Source organism: Triturus cristatus, chromosome 8 (assembly GCF_964204655.1).
Source record: "Triturus cristatus chromosome 8, aTriCri1.1, whole genome shotgun sequence".
NCBI lineage: Eukaryota > Metazoa > Chordata > Amphibia > Caudata > Salamandridae > Triturus > Triturus cristatus.
This window is the reverse complement of record NC_140591.1, coordinates 1,178,961,715-1,178,979,131: the sequence shown is the minus strand read 5'-3', so window position 1 is coordinate 1,178,979,131 and position 17,417 is coordinate 1,178,961,715. Positions and strand designations below refer to the sequence as shown.

The 17,417-nt window shown below is 45.9% G+C and overlaps 1 protein-coding gene across 1 annotated transcript in view; it reads left to right on the top strand.

Moving 5' to 3' along the window:
• The window catches only part of LOC146805567 (cohesin subunit SA-2-like), a 627,511-nt gene that overhangs the window by 89,615 nt on the left and 520,479 nt on the right, over positions 1 to 17,417 (top strand). Inside the window, exon 5 of the mRNA XM_085622843.1 lies at positions 3,663 to 3,739. Within this exon, the coding sequence (XP_085478969.1) occupies positions 3,663 to 3,739 (77 nt within the window). The remainder of the gene's footprint in view (positions 1 to 3,662; positions 3,740 to 17,417) is intronic.

Sequence of the window (17,417 nt, the reverse complement as noted above, 5' to 3'; positions counted from 1 at the left end):
GGATGGCTAAGTGTATGTTTTTAATATTTTACAGCAACCCCTGACGAAGAACCTCACAGGTTCGAAATGCATTGGGTTATATGGAAAGTTGAGAAATACACACGTTTATGTTAAAGCTTGGATGAGCTGCAGAAAACGTCTGAAAATGATTAAATAAAGCATCTAGTGAATTCCAGCTGTCTCTGGATTGATTCTATATATTGACTAAGATGAAGACGAGTACAATATGTTAAAGTGACTGGTTTACTGTGGATTACTTGGTTAAAACTGAAAAATTTGATTACATGGAAGACCTTTTCCTTCGTAGCAGTGCAACAGCTAGGGTCGCAATCAGTGTCACTTTTTTCCTGTGTCTTTGACATGCTGTGAGGGGACGTTTCACAGCGCTGCTTGCACACATTCATTTGGCAGTTACAGCACAAAATTAAAATACTACGGGAAGGAGTGCATTCACTATACTTGTACCTTTCTAAAAGTGGCATTTTCAGACCTGCAATTTAAAAACCTACTTCACTAAAAGAGTTGTATTTAAATTGTGAGTCCAGAGACACCAAACTTACTTTCCTATCCTTTCCCATCTGAAAGTTACACTTATAAAATGTTACAAGGCAATTCCAATGTTACCCTATGGGTGAGATAGGCCTTGCAGTAGTGAAATACTAATTTAAGAGTCACCTTGTCCGTAACCTGCACTCTACCCATGGGCTGTCCAGGTCTTGCTCTAGGGGTGGCTTTGTGTCATAAGAAGGAGGTTTTAGGCCTGAAAAGTAGGTTAACTTGTGAGGTCAAAATGGCAGTTCAAAACTGCACACACAGGCTTTGCAGTGGCAGGTCTGAGACATGTTTGAAGTGCTACTCATGTGGGTGGCACAATCAGTGCTGCAGGCCTACTAGTAGCATTTGATTTACAGGCCCTGGGCAAATGTAGTGCACTGTACTAGGGACTTGTAAGTAAATCAGATATGCTAATCATGGAGAAACCAAATGGCATTACTTTTTGGACACAGAGCACATGCACTTCCGCTCTGGTCAGAAGGCAAAAAGTCTGGGGAGACCACACCAAAAGATGTCAGGTCTAACAGCCATCAATTTTGGGGTTGCTCGGGGACCTTCAACATGTACATTGCTCCTGTGGCCAAACTGATTGCTGCATATGGCCTCCAATTAATTTCTTACTTAGACGACACTCAAATAATCCTGAAGTTGCATGGTGCCTTTAGTTCCCTTCGGCTTCAGTTTAAACAGTGTCTATGCCAGTTTGCTAAATAGATGAATGTGAACTCTCTTTGGCCAAACACCAACAAAAAAAAAACGTCTTGTTTTAGGCAATTCTCCTATCTAGACTTCTGATTGGTGGCCCGACTCTCTTGGTGACTGTCTCACCCTGACCCACTCTGTCCACAGTCTTGAAATCATGTTTGACTCCGGTCGCTCCTTCGATGCCCGTATCAACAAACTAAAGACCACGTGTTTTTATGCTGAAGGTGATTAAAATATTGTTCCCCTGTTCCCTCAAGCTTCCAAGCTTGCTCTTGTCCAGTGTTTTATCACTAGTTGCATTGACTACTGTAATTTCCTTTACATCGGACTCCCTGTGTTTTTTTAAACAGACATAAGCTCATCTAAATTCCGCCGCCCGTTTGATCCTCGGTTTTGATAGATGGACCAGTATATCTTGCTATTTAGCCAAGCTCAACTGGCTGCCTATCAAGAACCACTCAGTCTTCAATGCTTTCTGCTCTGTCACGAGTTTCTTTATAACCCTTTACGTAATAGTTACATATCCATCCTTCACACATTCTACCAACCTACCAGGCTCCGTCGCTTCAGCTACACCCACTTGGCAAATAGTCCCAATTTAAAAAAGCTTGTATACGAGCCTGCGCATTGTCATTTAACACTGCCCATATCTGGAATACTTTTCCAGTGTCCATTTGAGCCAAAGCCAATCTGTTAAAGTTGTGTAAGTTTCTGAAACTTCACCTGTTCGCCTTGTAAGGTTTCCCTCTGCAGTTCTCATTTTAGTGCCAGGACACTCCTATTTAGGGTAACGGTTGCCCTTAACAAATTTCAATCAATCAGTCCCCATTCAACAAACTTACTTGTATATTGCACAATTACAAATAGCTCCATTGCATTTTGTTTATTTTCAATTTGAGGCATTGGCCTGTTACTGAAGCCAATATCAGAACCTACGTGTCCTGGTTTCCACCTCTCCTCCATCTTCCCCAGTATCCAGATCAGTTTTTTTCTGCTTTTGTTATAATGTTATGAATACCTTTTTAGTAAGGAATTGTGCTCTTCGGTGTTTGGTAACTAAATTCACATGTACACCCCTAAATATCAACTCTTCCGCCTTCTTTACATTTCCACCATTCAAGGTCTCCAGTAAAGGATGCAGTTGTTTCTCCATCCTTGTGATCTCTGCGCTGAAACTCTCTTCCAAGAACAGTACTCAAGAACCTGCAATATTTCTACTTTTGCGAAGCCTTTAAACATTTCTCTTCCTGTAACCACCATCCAAATCATTTTTACGGCGGCCTCAAAGTCTCAATGATTTTACGGGGACTTCAGACCACAGAGTGCAGTATTCAGATTATCCAATCAGGCCATTTTTTAGGTTGAGCCTGGGCAGCGCATGCGCTTCTTTGCGAGGCATGCTGTATTCGAGTATGGACTTGAAGCCCTGCCTACTCTCCGCCCATATTTTTCATTGGCTTGTGTCATTGTCCTTCGTAAATGTTGGCTTCTGATACGTTAATAAGCTTGTTAGTCCCTCCTTAGTACCGCTTTGTCTTCATTTGTAACCTCCCATGAGGACTGGTCCTTTTACTTCTGTTGTTACACGGAATGTTTATTTAGTCTGTATCACTATTTTCTTTAATGAGTTTCTGGTACAGCAGGCACGATGTGCTTTCCTACAGCATTCAGCGCACCATTCGCGCTTTCACTTTCAAAGCAGCCCGGGACAATGGACCACTTCTTTGCAATGAAATAGGTCTCACATTTATGAGAGTTGGATTTATTGCCATTATAGATGACAATAGCTTAAACTCTGGCAAATGGAGACCTATTGCATCGCAATTTGTTTTTGTAAAAGCGCCCCATATGGCGCTTTAACTTTAATGCCGGCCACGCCCCTTTCTTTAAGCGAGCTGCGTCTAAAGAAAGGTGCGTGGCTGCTATTAAAGTGAAACTGCGGCATGGGGTACTTTTACAAAAAAAGCATTTGTCAACTTGACAAACAGATGCTTTTTTTTTCTAAAACAGCCCTATATGGTGCTTTGACTTTAATGGCGGCCGCACCCCTTTCTTTAGACGTGGCTCGTCTAAAGAAAGGGGCGTGGCGACATTAGTGTGAAAGCACGGCTTGGAGTGCTTTTCCAAAAATTGTTTTTTCAATGCAATAGGTCTCGCATTTGTGAGAGTTTAAGCTATTGACGTTGTCATTTGCTCAAACTCGCTTAAATGCGAGACCTACTCCATTGCAAATGCTTTTCTATTAAATTGTATGTCTTCTTTGAAACATTCTTGTGTGCAGTGAACAGAACATTCAACATTTAGGAGATGCACTCACTGTCTTCCTTTTCAATCCAATGTGGAGATAAATTGAAGTGACTATGGCATTTTATCCAGAAATAAACCCATTTCTTTTTACCTAGGTATGGTTACAGCAGAAATGTTTCAAAGTCTGCGCAACAAGGAGGTCATGAACAGACTGACTGAGGAATTTGATGAGGTATGTACGTGATTGGGATAGATTTAAGTAAAGGTAATCTTTAACTTCACTGTCTGTGTTTAGGTCCTTCTCCAGTCGCCTTTCTGTTCTAGTGGCTTCCTATTCTGTCTATCACTCTCTATAATTGATGTCTGTCTCTTTCCTTAGTCCTCCAGAGACAAACCAAGGCTGTTCTTGGGGGCGGTGTAGAAGCAGGGAATCCTGTTAAAACCTCAATTGCACTTTTCCCCTCGCAAACCGGTGCCTTTTCTCCCTCTGTGGTTCATGTTCTGCAGGCTGTAAACCGTCCTTGAATTTAATGTTGTGCCTTCCAGCTGCAGTCACCATTTGCCCTTTCAGGCATGGGGCTTCCAGCACTAATTCACAGATAATGTAGTTGTGGCTGACAACTATGGCCAAATTGCATCCACTGCATAGTTTATATGTGATGTCAGAAGTGTAATTATTATTAGCTTATAAAATGTAGTGGCACCAGGTAACAGAGGTGGGAGACACACACTGAACTCCAATTATGGCTGTCTTTTACAAACAACACAGGGCATGGGGGCAACTTCCTTGTTTGCAGTAGAGCCCAGCACACGTGTTACACCACTATGCAGTGTCTGGCATTTGGCAAATTGGGAGATGGGATACATTCTCACAACTAGCACCCTGTGTGCTGTACCTAATATTAATTGAAATACTCCGCAGCTATAACTAAAACTGATCACGTTAAATGTCAGGAATTCTTTTGTTGAGTATGAAAAAGTGGCATATGAATTGCTTATTTGATCAATTATCCACTTTTTTCTCAATATAAATATAGTATGCAGGGCTTTCTTTGGCAACAGCAGTTGTATGGGTGTTCACCTCACACCCTATACTTAATGTACTGCTGCTTAAGAGACTTGATAAAGATTATCTCCTTTTAGAGTTCTGGATGAGACACCTGAAGGTCTTTGAAATGGCATTAAATGTGGTCTCAGACCTGTGTGGGCTCAGAGCAGTGTGGCCTTGCAGGTGCTGAAATGCTCACTCTCTCATGCTCCTTTTTCACAGAATAGTTCTCTACCTGTAGCAAATGGGGTTCAGGACCTTTGCAACAGGGCTGCCATTATTCAAGTTCCCCTCTCTTTCCCTTGGTTTGTTGCAACACATTTTCTCATGGAAAAGAGGGCATGCACTCTGTTTTCAAGTTCCCCTCCCTGAAGTAATAGCTTTCCTACATCTAATTCCCAATGAAAGGAATTCTTTTCCTGAGCGACAGTTTTCAAGAAGGGTGGCTCGCAAGGCCTGAAATCTATGTTGAGTGACCCTTTTTGCCCCCCCCCGTGCTGCTTCATGTAATTTCTTTGGAAAGGAAGTGGGAGTTCACCTGCCTCTCCTTGCGTCTTGACTCTGTGGTGTTTCACCAAGCCGATGTCTTGAACCATAGCCATGATGTGGGTGAGGGATGTTAGCTTAATCGTTTTCTTGCTCAGTCTTTTGATAATGTCTCAAGACTTCATAGCAGCTGAGTGGCATACCCACCTCACAATCTCTTTCCTTCAATGCTTGAGCTTTGTCATCAATTTTAAGAAAGCACAAGTTCCTCCATTCGAGAGGGAATGAGTTCTCGGGTTAAGCATAGATTCTAGTCCTCCTGCTTTACAATATCAAGACCATTTTCCAGGGCTTTTTCATTAAAATGGCTTGCAATCTTCAAATAGTCTCATGTCCAGAGTGGTTACTGACCACCTGTTCCTATTAGAGGAAGTCATGATGGACTTTATTTTGTGTCTTTCCCTAAGCATGCTTTCAGTAATAGGACATTTACAGTCCAGTTCTGGATATGCCAGTCAAGGTGGCTGATGGCCTCGATGGCTGGGATGCTCGATGCGGCAATCCAAACACTGCTGGGAAGTGGGTCCTGCAAGAGGGATTTTTCAACATCAACTTGTCAGACTTTAAAATAGGCTCATTTGCTTTTAGGAGCCTAGCGCCAAGGGCACTCTGCTTCATTCTTCCACATATTGGCAATACCTGGGGGATGACGGCGGCGGACACCTCCTACACGCGTCCCCGTTAACGCACCTGGACCGGTTCTCGCCCCCTGAAATGAGAGGCGGCCACCAAAGCCTTGAACCGTGGAGACGACGGGATCTGCGGGACCGCCGAAATATGACACTGCAGTGCTGTGCTGTGGCTTGCTGTGACACGCTTTTGCAGCCGACCGGAACACACTGAGTGCGGCAAGGCGGCGATGTGGCAGGGGATAATGTCGTTCCTCCAGGGGCTCCAGAGGATGCATGAGAGCTCGTTATCTGGCAGCTGCTGGCAATACAGGCGTGCAGTAAGCGGCTCCCCTCTGAGTCTCCATAGGTTTTTTTTTTCTGATTTATGCTATTTCATTTCTCTAACTTAGGGGAGTATGCTAATGAGAGACGATGGGTACAAACTGGAATAAAATAGCGTCCCTCTCCCCTTCGTGGACCTCTTATGCTGGTTTTCAATTAAGGATTAAGCATGCCCACAAAGGAGGAGGCTGGTAAGGAGGGAACTAACCGCTGGCTGCTTGCTGTTATAGCTATAAGTACATTATGCGCACAATTAAGCACAAGCCTTCCGGAGTTAGTACAGTCTCTCTGAACCAGTCCACTCCTACCCCAAGACTGCGTCAGAAGGGAAACTCAGAGAAACCCCTCACAAAGGTGCGAGCACTGAGACACACACAGCAGAGAATGGACACTAAAGTGCAGCAAATCTTGGAAGCTGGGTGCCTTGAGGCCCCGGCTGCTCAGACAGGGGGAGAAAGCGGGTCAGAAATGGAGAACAGCAGAGATATCATACGTGGGAGCACGGAGAACGAAGAGAATAGCAATCTAATGGAGACCTGCCCGAAATCAAGCACAGCAGAGTCTTTCTCAACCCCCCTCTGCTGCAAGCAATACCCTCTTTTTCCTAAATTGCATATAGCTCCAGCAGCTTTAAGTGCCAGTAATCCGATACAAACTCAGCCGCCGCTACAGCCAGCCCAAATCTCTCCCCAGCCGCAGAAGCAGACACTGCTTTCAGAAAGTGGATCAGCGGTCGACAGAATTAAAGCAAACCCACCAGCTAGTGAGAAAGCGTCTTCTCAAGATCCACAACAACTGCTCGATCTGCAGTTTGGCCAGGTGGTGAAAAACATATTTGAGCTCATCCTCTCTGAGATAAAAGAGCTATGCTTAACACAATCTCAGGAAATTGCCTCCCTCCACGCAAAATTGTCAAATATTGCGGAGACTATGAGTAAACTTCCGGAGCGAATAACAGAGGCAGAGGAGAGGGTCTCTGTTTTAGAATACAAGACAGAGACTTTCCAACAGGAGCTTGCGCAGATAAAATGGAATGAAGACGCTTTGAAGACCAAGCTCCAAGATCTAAAGAACTATAACAGACGCTCAAACTTGTGCTTGGTGGGAATTCCAGAATTGGTTGAGAGACCTCAAGTGCAAAAGTAGGTAGAATCTTTATTGAAAGAAGTTATTCCAGAGCTAACTGGGGATTTAACAATCACGAGGGCTTAGGATACCCTTTCAGCGTTTTCCTAATGCAAAATATCCCTGAACAATATTGGTCAACTTTACTGATTATCGAATGCGCGAGAAAATATTAACCAAAGCCTTTGAAAAAATATCTTTTACGACGCAAACTGTACCTCAATTTAAGATTTTCTCAGATATGACAGCAATGGCTGCAAAAAGATGAGACTTTGTACGAATGATTGACTCTTTTAAAACAAAAGGCAGACATGCGACTATTGTGCAGCAATCCAAGCTAAAAGTTCTTGCGAATGGCAAATTCCATATATTTGATGATGTGGGGAAAGCGCATGAACTCTTACAGCAAATGTCTAGTTCACTGTAAAACTGGCATATACAGGCAAAGTTATGATCTTTATAGAATATAGCACTTTCTGGTGGTTAAGGGGGTTTCAGTTGTTGATTCCTGGGTTTTTTGGTTCAGCTAAGAAGTCCCAATAGATTAATATGGGGGGTGGCCAGGAGCCAGAAGACCTAGTGTCATCCTGCTGACCAGGTGTGCATTACCACAGGTGCAAAACCATGGCACCTTAAGTATATAGTGTGTTTTGGGAGGAGCTGTGAGCTAGTCTCCCAAGGGACACAAGGAAGTGGTAGTGGGTGGGGGAGCTGGTTGGGAATAGGGATGGACACTGGGTGGCAATATGGATAAAAAAAATGGAGAATACATCTTTATGTTTTGACAAAAATAAACAGATCTGTAAGATAAGAGCAAACATTTGAGGTAGTGGCGTCAGGAGGGTTTCTCCCCACCAAACATTATTTTATAGGTGTTTATAAACTGCACACCTTTAATCTGCATAAGCACTTTAGGTATCCATTGTATCTCTGTATTCACATAGCTGAGTATGGGGATACATGGAGAGATATTATATAATTATGGCGGTAATATTGTATAAACAAATTCAGATTCTTCTATATTTTAGCCTAAAATGCAAGATGCACTTTATACTCTATGCATGTATGTGCAGCATTATCTATGTACTGTGCACTTTGTGGGCCTTATTTGGCACTTTATTTCGTATTAGCACTTTAATAAGGGACAAAAATTATATTATATCAAATTCGGTTTTAGGTGTTTGTATAAAATTGTATAAGTATGAATGGGCAATATTCTTTATGCACTTTACGTTATGCACCATGCACTTGTGTTGTATAGGCACTTTAATCAGGAGTAAAAAAACTGTTTAAAAAAATGCACTTTATACTACCCAGGACTGCTGCAATATAAGGTAATTATGATTGTTTATGATAAAATTGCAGATGTAGGATGTACATCACATACCTCTGTGAGCTTTAAAAGGTTTGAGATGGGGTAAGCTTTAGGGAATGGTTATTTATAATGGTAGTACAGTGCACTTTAAAAGAGGCGGGATGATTAGCAAACATATTCTTTTTTTTTTTTTATTATAAATGTATAAAGGCTCCATCTGCATAGTCTCTTTAATTGCGAATGGCCTCAACAATAGGTTTAAAGCTCAGGCCATAGATGAATAGATAAGAGGCCACATTCCCGATATCGTGTTAATTCAAGAGACGCATTACACAGGTAAAACTGAGTCTACACATAGAATGTTTAGGTATTGGGCTAGCCGACAATCCTTTTCATCAGATAACGCTGCACATAGAGGGGTTGCCATCTTTATTAATAAATCATTCCCTTTACAAATTGCCTCATTTCAAACAGATAAAGAAAGGAGATGGGCTCTGATCAGCGGGTTAATTAACTAGTTTAGATTAACGACAGTGACAATATATGCACCCATAGAAGACGATCCAACATCACTATTACATCTTTGTGATGCACTTGTGCAGATACCTGGGGCACTAATAGTAGGTGGTGATTTAAATTTTTTACAAAACCCTGAAAGGGATTCGTCCTCGGAGACCCGTAGGCAAAATAAGCCTCGAATAGCTAGAGCACTGGTGGGATGCATGCAGAAATTAGACTTGATTGACATCTGGCGGACTAACTACCCAGAAAAGAGAGTATTCATGTCTCTCCACTAAATATAAAACCGCAGCTCCGCTGGACTACTTTCTTATGTCCCGTAACTTAAGATTAAATAAGTACATGCATATTCAGAATGGGTTTTCCGACCATGCCCTGATAAAAATGGAGATAGTAGGGTTTGATACATGTAAACATTTTCGAGATGGGTTTTCATTAAAATCCATCTTGAGGAGAAAGATTGATGCATTGAGGTCCATTATGAGATAACATGTTTTTTTCAACTGAATAGAGGGACAGATAAAGTAGAAAATGTTTGGGAAGCCTTTAAGGCAGCGATCCACAGGTATATAACCTCCAAAGAAATTATAGTAACGCAATCCCAAAAGCTAGAAAGGTCTCAATTAGAGTTAGTGGGTTACAAAGCAAATGAACAATACGTTAGGAATAAAAGTGCAAAAAATAAGTTAGCTCTAGTACAAGCTCGTAAAAAGATGCAAGAATACTATTATTATATAGTCTACTTAGCTAACTCCAAATACCTACAAAAAGTGTATGAGGAAAGTGAATTTTCTGGGAAATGTTTAGCCTGGCAAATAAGAGACCGACAAGCATTCAAAAGAGTAACATGGTTGGTGGGGGGAAAAAATACAAAAGCTCGTATGACAGAAGAAACACAAATGAATGAGCATTTTTTTTCCCCCCTCAAATTATGTTTATTAAATTTTTACAGTTTACAATCTGGGATAGTACCATCACATGGTCCAACGCAGGGGATCAGAAAACCTCAGCATGACCATAACATTTGAATGAATTGCCTTGATCAACACAAAACCAGCTCCTCTTCTCAGTAGGTAGACTGAATGGTGGATACAGTTTCTAAACATAATGGAGCTTAAAACGATTCTTTGCAGAGGTACATAGCAAGCAGGCAGGTCTATAGAAAGGTTAACTTCCTTCTGCGATGGCAGCCTCCCCAAGTCGCGCAGTTGAAGTGCTATTCATAGAGTGCACAAAAAGCATGTACAGATTTATCCCAACGTGGGATAAATGAAATATAAGACCAAAAGAAAAAAAAAAACACCCCCCCTATGCCCACCCCCCACCCTACCCGTGGTGGCGGCAAAGCACAAACAGTCGAGATGGTGTTCGACACAGGGACTCTAATCAAAATTGAAAGAGGTGGAGGCTTCTAATGGAAGAGGGACAAACAGCGGCTGGGAGGCCTCTGGAAAGGAAGGAAACAAGGGGACCCCATTTAAATTCAAAATTCTTATAGTTATCCCTGAATATATCAGCCATACGCTCTAAGCTAAGCAATCTCCAGAGGCGGGAGTGCCAGAGGGAAACCGCAGGAGCCTCCCTCCTCTTCCAAGCGGCTGCCAGCGTGACTTTAGCCGCTCCAATGCAAAGCCACATAATCATTTTATCAGCTTGAGTCTGATGTTCCAGGGAGGAGTCACGAAGCCCCAAAAGCACTCCCGCCATGGTAGTGGGGATGGGGTAACCCAGCATATCTTTTATATGCGCCAGGATTGCTTCCCAAAAGGGGCGGATAAACGGGCAATCCCACCGTATTTGTTGGAAGTCCCCAAGCAAACCACACCCTCGCCAACATCTATCCGAGGTGGTGGGGAAGATCTGCCGGAGTTTGGATGGGTGCAAATACCAGTCCATCATGGTCTTCAGGTGTGCTTCCCTGAGTTCTGTGGAATGATTAAATCGCGCAATGTCGGACCAAAGGTGCGTCCATTCCTCGTCGGAGATAGGACGGTGAATCAAGTCCTTCCACATAGACATATATCTGGGGCGTGGGGATGAAGCTGTTTTAAGTAGGAAGCTATATATGAACGAGATCACCCCTTTCATACTAGTAGTCTTGGTGAGGTAGTCCTCAAAGTTTGTGAGGGGCCGAGTAGCAGCATCCCGCACCTGAGGAGAGAGGGCCCAATGCATCAATTGTGTATAATGCTATTGTTCCGTGTCCTCTAGCTTATAGTCTCGCTTGCACTGATCAAAAGTGAGTGGATCAAAGTTATGGAACAAATGTGTTGGAGCTAAGCAGCCTCTCTTTCTCCAGGCATCAAAAGGTCCCTCATACTGGGCCGGAGTGAATGCTGGATTAAAATGAATCGGAGTAAACGGGGACGGGAATGTGGTCCACCTGTCGTCACCGGAGATCGAATCCCATATTTTAAGGGTGGTGCGTGTAGGGGTGCTAATGTATGTGTTCCGAGGTCTGTCCTGTCGGGAGCGCCACACCAGGTCCCAGACGGTTCGCCCCGTCACACTGCGGTCCATATGTAACCAGTGTGTTCGAGGCATATGAGCTGCAGATTACACACTTTTGCATAGATCGCCATCTGGTGTTGGGCCCGAGGTCGGTGACTCCTCCCTTGGTCCGTATTGCGCATGGGCTTCGGCTCCATCCTCAGATTGTTTTTTTCCGCCATCGGGCTCGGATGTAATACTTCGCGCTCCGGTTCCGAACATTTCCAGTTCGACGATCGAAGCGGAATCCTCGCTCATCGCGGTATTGTTCAGATCCTGATCTCCTCAATCACCTTCTCTTCGACACATCTGCGATTCCAGTCATCAACGGCGGCCTTCGGGCCTATCCAAGCTCCGGTCCCGGCTGATGGAAAGAACTCCATTCAAGAAGTGCCCTCGATGTGGGTCCAAATTCCCGCACACCGATCTTCATGAGGTGTGCAACCTCTGCCTCTCCCCTGAACACGAGGCTCGAGACTGTCCCAACTGCAAGTCTTTCAGATCGAAAAAGACTATTCGAGATCGAAGGGCCAGACGAAACATGGCACACTCCTCGACCTCCGTTCCAGTCGACATCTTCGGGGACGACGTCGAAGCTCCGGGACAGCAGCACACCGAAGAGGACCTCGTCAGTGCTTCCGAAGCCGACGACTCGGATGTGGAGGACATCACCCCGGCGCAGAGGGTCGTGAGTACTATACCCCCTCCCACACCCGCGCCGACACCCAAAAAGGCTTTGGTCACACCTTCGCCTCCGGGCCTAGGCAAGACCAAAGAGACTGCTTCGAACACCCCACCTTCGAGCCCGGTGAAGAAGCCTAATAAGCCTTCCGGCGGCTTGGGCTCGAGCCAGCCTGCCAGCGGTGCCGATAAACACACTTCGGCACCGAAAAAGAGACCGGCCTCCACCTCGACACCGAGCTCCGCACCAAAGCCCTCGGTGTGGAAACCGAGCCTTTCGGTACCGACCAAGCACCATAAGCCCCTCGGCACCGACACTCCCGCGCCGAAGCCTACGTCGGCACCGACCAAAAAATCGGAGGTTCCAAAAAAGCACGGCACGGACAAGCCTAAAAAGTCATCGGCCCCGAAACCTTCGGCGCCAATGGAACAAACATTGTCTCAGGAACTGTTTACACCGGATCCCTTGCAAAAGACACTTACCAAGGATCCAAAAACTGGACATTTGGCACTTTCTTCTAAAAAGAGACATTTGGACAAACCGGCTCCGCCTCCACCTCCAAAGAGGAAAGACTGTGCTACCTCCCCTTTCAGAGTGCCTTACCCACCGCCTCCACCTCCTCCACCCTCTCCGCCTTCTCCACCCCTGCCTCATCGCTCTCCGACCCCGTCTCCAGACCATGATGATCAGGGGGACCCATACTACGATCCAGGGGATGTGCCACAAGATCCCACCCCTACAGGATCCCCAGACCCATGGGACAATTATAACAATCCAGACATTCCAGATGTCCCACAAGATGACCTTTATCCATCCAGGCCATCTCCACCAGAAGACTCATTAGGTTTTCACCACCCACTTCAGAGGGCGGCACATTATCATGGGGTAGAGCTACACACTGACCCAGTAGAGGAAGATTTCCTCCTCGACACCTTTGATACCACACATAGGTCTACTTCCATACTACCTATGCTCAAGGGGGTAATAAAACATGCACCAGAGGTTTTCAAAGACCCAGTCAGGGCTAGGGTCATTAACCCACGCATAGAGAAAAAGTATAAAGCTGCCCCCACAGATCTTGCCTATATCAAAGGGCCAGCGCCACTGGATTCCCTAGTGGTCTCCACGGCACGGAAGAGGTCAAACTCCCAGGCGTCAGGCGAAGCACCACCACCTGACAAAGAGTCAAAGCTACTGGAAGCGTCAGGAAAGCGCACTGCGTCACAGGCAGCCAATATATGGCGTATCGCCAACACTCAAGCGCTATTGGCCAGATACGACAGAGCGCATTATGATGAACTAGAAACCATCATGCACCATCTCCCAGAAAAATACAAAAATAGGGCCAATGAATTAATTCAAGAGGGTAAGACCATAACTAACACCTCTATACGCTGTGCCTTAGACGCAGCCGACGCAGCCTCCAGGGCCAATAACACTAGCGTCCTCCTCCGTCGCCATGCTTGGCTGAGAGTTTCAGGTTTTAAACCGGAGGTACAGGCCTCCATATTAAATCATCCATTTGATCAAGAACATCTATTCGGCCCAAAGGTAGATGAGGCCCTCGAGAAGATGAAGAAGGACACAGATACGGCGAAATCTATGGGAGCCCTGCAGTCACACCCTCCTAGGCGCTCCTTTCGCCGCTCTTCCTTTCGGGGCACGGCCAGAGGCTACTCCTCAGATAGCACGTCCACTTCCTACAAATCCCCTGCTCAATCCACCTTCACAAGGGGTTATCAAAGAGGCGGATATAGAGGCAATAACAATAAAGGCAGAGGCATAACAAATACCGCCCACTCTGCCACACCGCCTACCCAATGACTTCCCCCTGCTCCCTCCAGACCATCCCACTCCTGTCGGGGGCAGGCTACAAAATTTCCTTCAGGTCTGGGAGACCATCACCTCAGACAAATGGGTGACCCAAATTATTCGTTCAGGGTACTGCCTAGAATTGACATCTACCCCCCCCAAACATTTCACCCAGGCAACGCCCAAGGTCACAAGAACATTCCACGTTACTAAAACAGGAGGTAATCTCCCTCCTACAAAAACAGGCGATAGAACAAGTCCCCGCCAGTCAACAAAATTTAGGGGTCTACTCCCTATATTTTCTGATCCCAAAAAGAGACGAGACTCTACGACCTATCTTAGATCTCCGGCCTCTAAACACATACATACATTTGGACCATTTTCACATGGTAACACTTCAGCAGGTACTTCCGCTCCTCTCCCAGAACGACTTTCTCACCACACTGGACTTGAAAGACGCATGCTTTCACATTCCGGTACACCATGCTCACAGAAAGTACCTCAGATTCGTAGTGGACGGGCAACACTACCAGTTCAAGGTGCTCCCATTCGGGGTCACAACAGCACCAAGGATATTCACCAAGTGCCTAGCGGTAGTGGCGGCACACCTCAGAAGACAGCACATTCACGTCTTCCCATATTTGGACGACTGGCTAATAAAAGCCACGTCCTACAACCAATGTGTACATCACACCGCCACTACAATCCAACTACTTCACCAGCTAGGTTTCACGGTGAACCACCAAAAGTCCCAGCTAATACCATCCCACACAAAGCAATACCTCGGTGCCACCATAGACACCTCAAAAGCAATAGCCTACCCCATTCCTGCCAGGATTGCAAGCATTCAGGCTTTGCGTCAAAGATTCATACCTCAACACTCTCTCCCAGCAAGAGTGCTTATGCAAATGATAGGGATGATGGCCTCTTGCATTTTCATAGTGCCTCGTGCAAGACTCCAGATGCGTCCACTCCAAGAGTGCTTAGCGCGCCAATGGAACCAGGCCCAGGGGCAACTGACAGATCTGGTGTTGGTAGACGGTCGCACCCATCGCTCTCTGCAGTGGCGGAACACCACAAATCTTTCCAGAGGTCGACCGTTCCTGGACCCGGTTCCACAAATAATCCTAACAACAGACTCATCGCTCTCCGGCTGGGTAGCTCATCTACTACACCTCACAGTGCAGGGCACATGGACACCACAACAAAAGCTACTCCACATCAACCATCTGGAGTTACTGGCAATCTTTCTAGCCCTGAAACCATTTCAGACACAGATTTTAGGCAAGGCAGTCCTTATTCGCACAGACAACATGACGGCCATGTACTACATTCAAAAACAAGGCGGCACACACTCTCCACAGCTCTCTCAACTAGCACAGAGCATATGGAGATTGGCAATTCCACACAAAATATTTCTCCTAGCCCAACATGTCCCAGGAGTCCAAAACACCATGGCAGATCTGCTCAGCAGACAGACGCAGCAGATCCACGAGTGGGAACTTCACCCGCAGGTTCTTCACCCGTTCTTTCAGATGTTGGGGCATCCACACATAGACGTCTTCGCCACCCACGAAAACAAAAATGCCCAAGCTTCGCCGCCAGATACCCACACCCATTGTCCAAAGGCAATGCGATATGGATGTACTGGTCAGGCAAATTTGCGTACGCCTTTCCACCTCTCCCACTAATTCCATTAGTGGTGCGAAAGCTACAACAGCATTCCCTCACGCTGATCCTAGTAGCTCCAACATGGGCCAGACAACCGTGGTACACCACGCTGCTGGAACTCTCAGTAGTACCACACCAAAAGCTACACCTCTCACCATGCCTCCTAACCCAGAACCATGGAGAGATCAGGCACCCGGACCCAGCTCAGCTTAACCTTGCGATCTGGCTCCTGAGATCCTAGAATTCGGATACCTTAACCTTCCCCCTGACTGTATGAACGTCATCAGAGAAGCTAGAGCCTGCTACGCTGCAAAGTGGAAAAGATTTGTTGTTTATTGCCATAACAACACAATCAACCCTCTAGACGTATCTATACAGCACATCATATGCTGCTTACTCCATCTACAAAGGTGTAACCTAGCATATACATCCATTCGGCTACACCTCGCAGCAATTGCCGCTTACCTACAAAACAGACAGCACCTATCACTTTTCAGAGTGCCTGCCATTAAAGCCTTCATGGAAGGCCTCAAACGAATAATCCCCCCCAGAGTACCACCCTCACCTGTGTGGAACTTAAATATAGTTCTCACAAGGCTAATGGGACCGCCTTTCGAACCTTTGCATAAATGTGAACTGCAAATTCTCACATGGAAAACAGCTTTGCTTGTAGCCATCACTTCCCTTAGAAGGGTCAGTGAGATACAAGCACTTACTATACAAGAACCTTTTCTCCAAATGCACCCAAACAAGGTTGTCCTCCGTACCAACCCAAAATTCCTACCCAAAGTCATTTCCCCCTTTCATCTAAACCAATCGGTAGAATTATCGTTTTTTTTCTCGCAACCTCAAACTGGTGCAGAAAGGGCTCTACACACACTGGATGTTAAAAGGGCCTTACTTTACTATATCCAGAGAACACAAACTTTCACAAAGACAAAACAACTGTTTGTCTCTTTCTCTCCACCACATAAAGGCAACCCCATCTCTAAATCAGGGATAGCTAGGTGGATTGTAAAATGCATACAGATTTGCTACCACAAGGCAAAACGCACGCTATCAGTTCCCCCTAAAGCCCACTCTACACGAAAGATAGGGGCTTCTATGGCTTTTCTAGGGAACATCCCATTAGATGATATCTGCAAAGCAGCTATCAATCAATCAATCAATCAAAGGCATTTATAAAGCGCACTACTCACCCGGAGGGTCTCAAGGCGCTGGGGGGGGGGGGGGGGGGGGGTCCGCTACTGCTCGAACAACCAGGTCTTGAGCTTCTTCCTGAAGGAGAGGTGGTCTTGGGTCAGGCGTAGTTCGGTGGGGAGGGCGTTCCAAGTCTTGGCGGCCAGGTGGGAGAAGGATCTACCTCCTGTTGTCGCTCTGTGGATGCGGGGGATGGCTGCGAGGGCGAGACTGGTCGAGCGGAGGTGGCGTTTGGGAGCGTAGAAGTTGAGGCGGCTGTTGAGGTAGGTCGGGCCTTGGTTGTGTAGGGCTTTGTGTGCGTGGGTGAGGAGCCGGAAGGTGATTCTTTTGTTGATCGGGAGCCAGTGCAGGTCTCTCAGGTGTCTGGAGATGTGAGTTCGTCTGGGGACGTCGAGGATGAGTCTCGCCGAGGCGTTCTGGATCCGCTGGAGTCTCTTCTGGAGCTTGGCGGTGGTACCGGCGTAGAGGGCGTTGCCGTAGTCCAGTCGACTGGTGACGAGGGCCTGGGTGACTGTTTTCCTGGTCTCGGTGGGGATCCACCGGAAGATC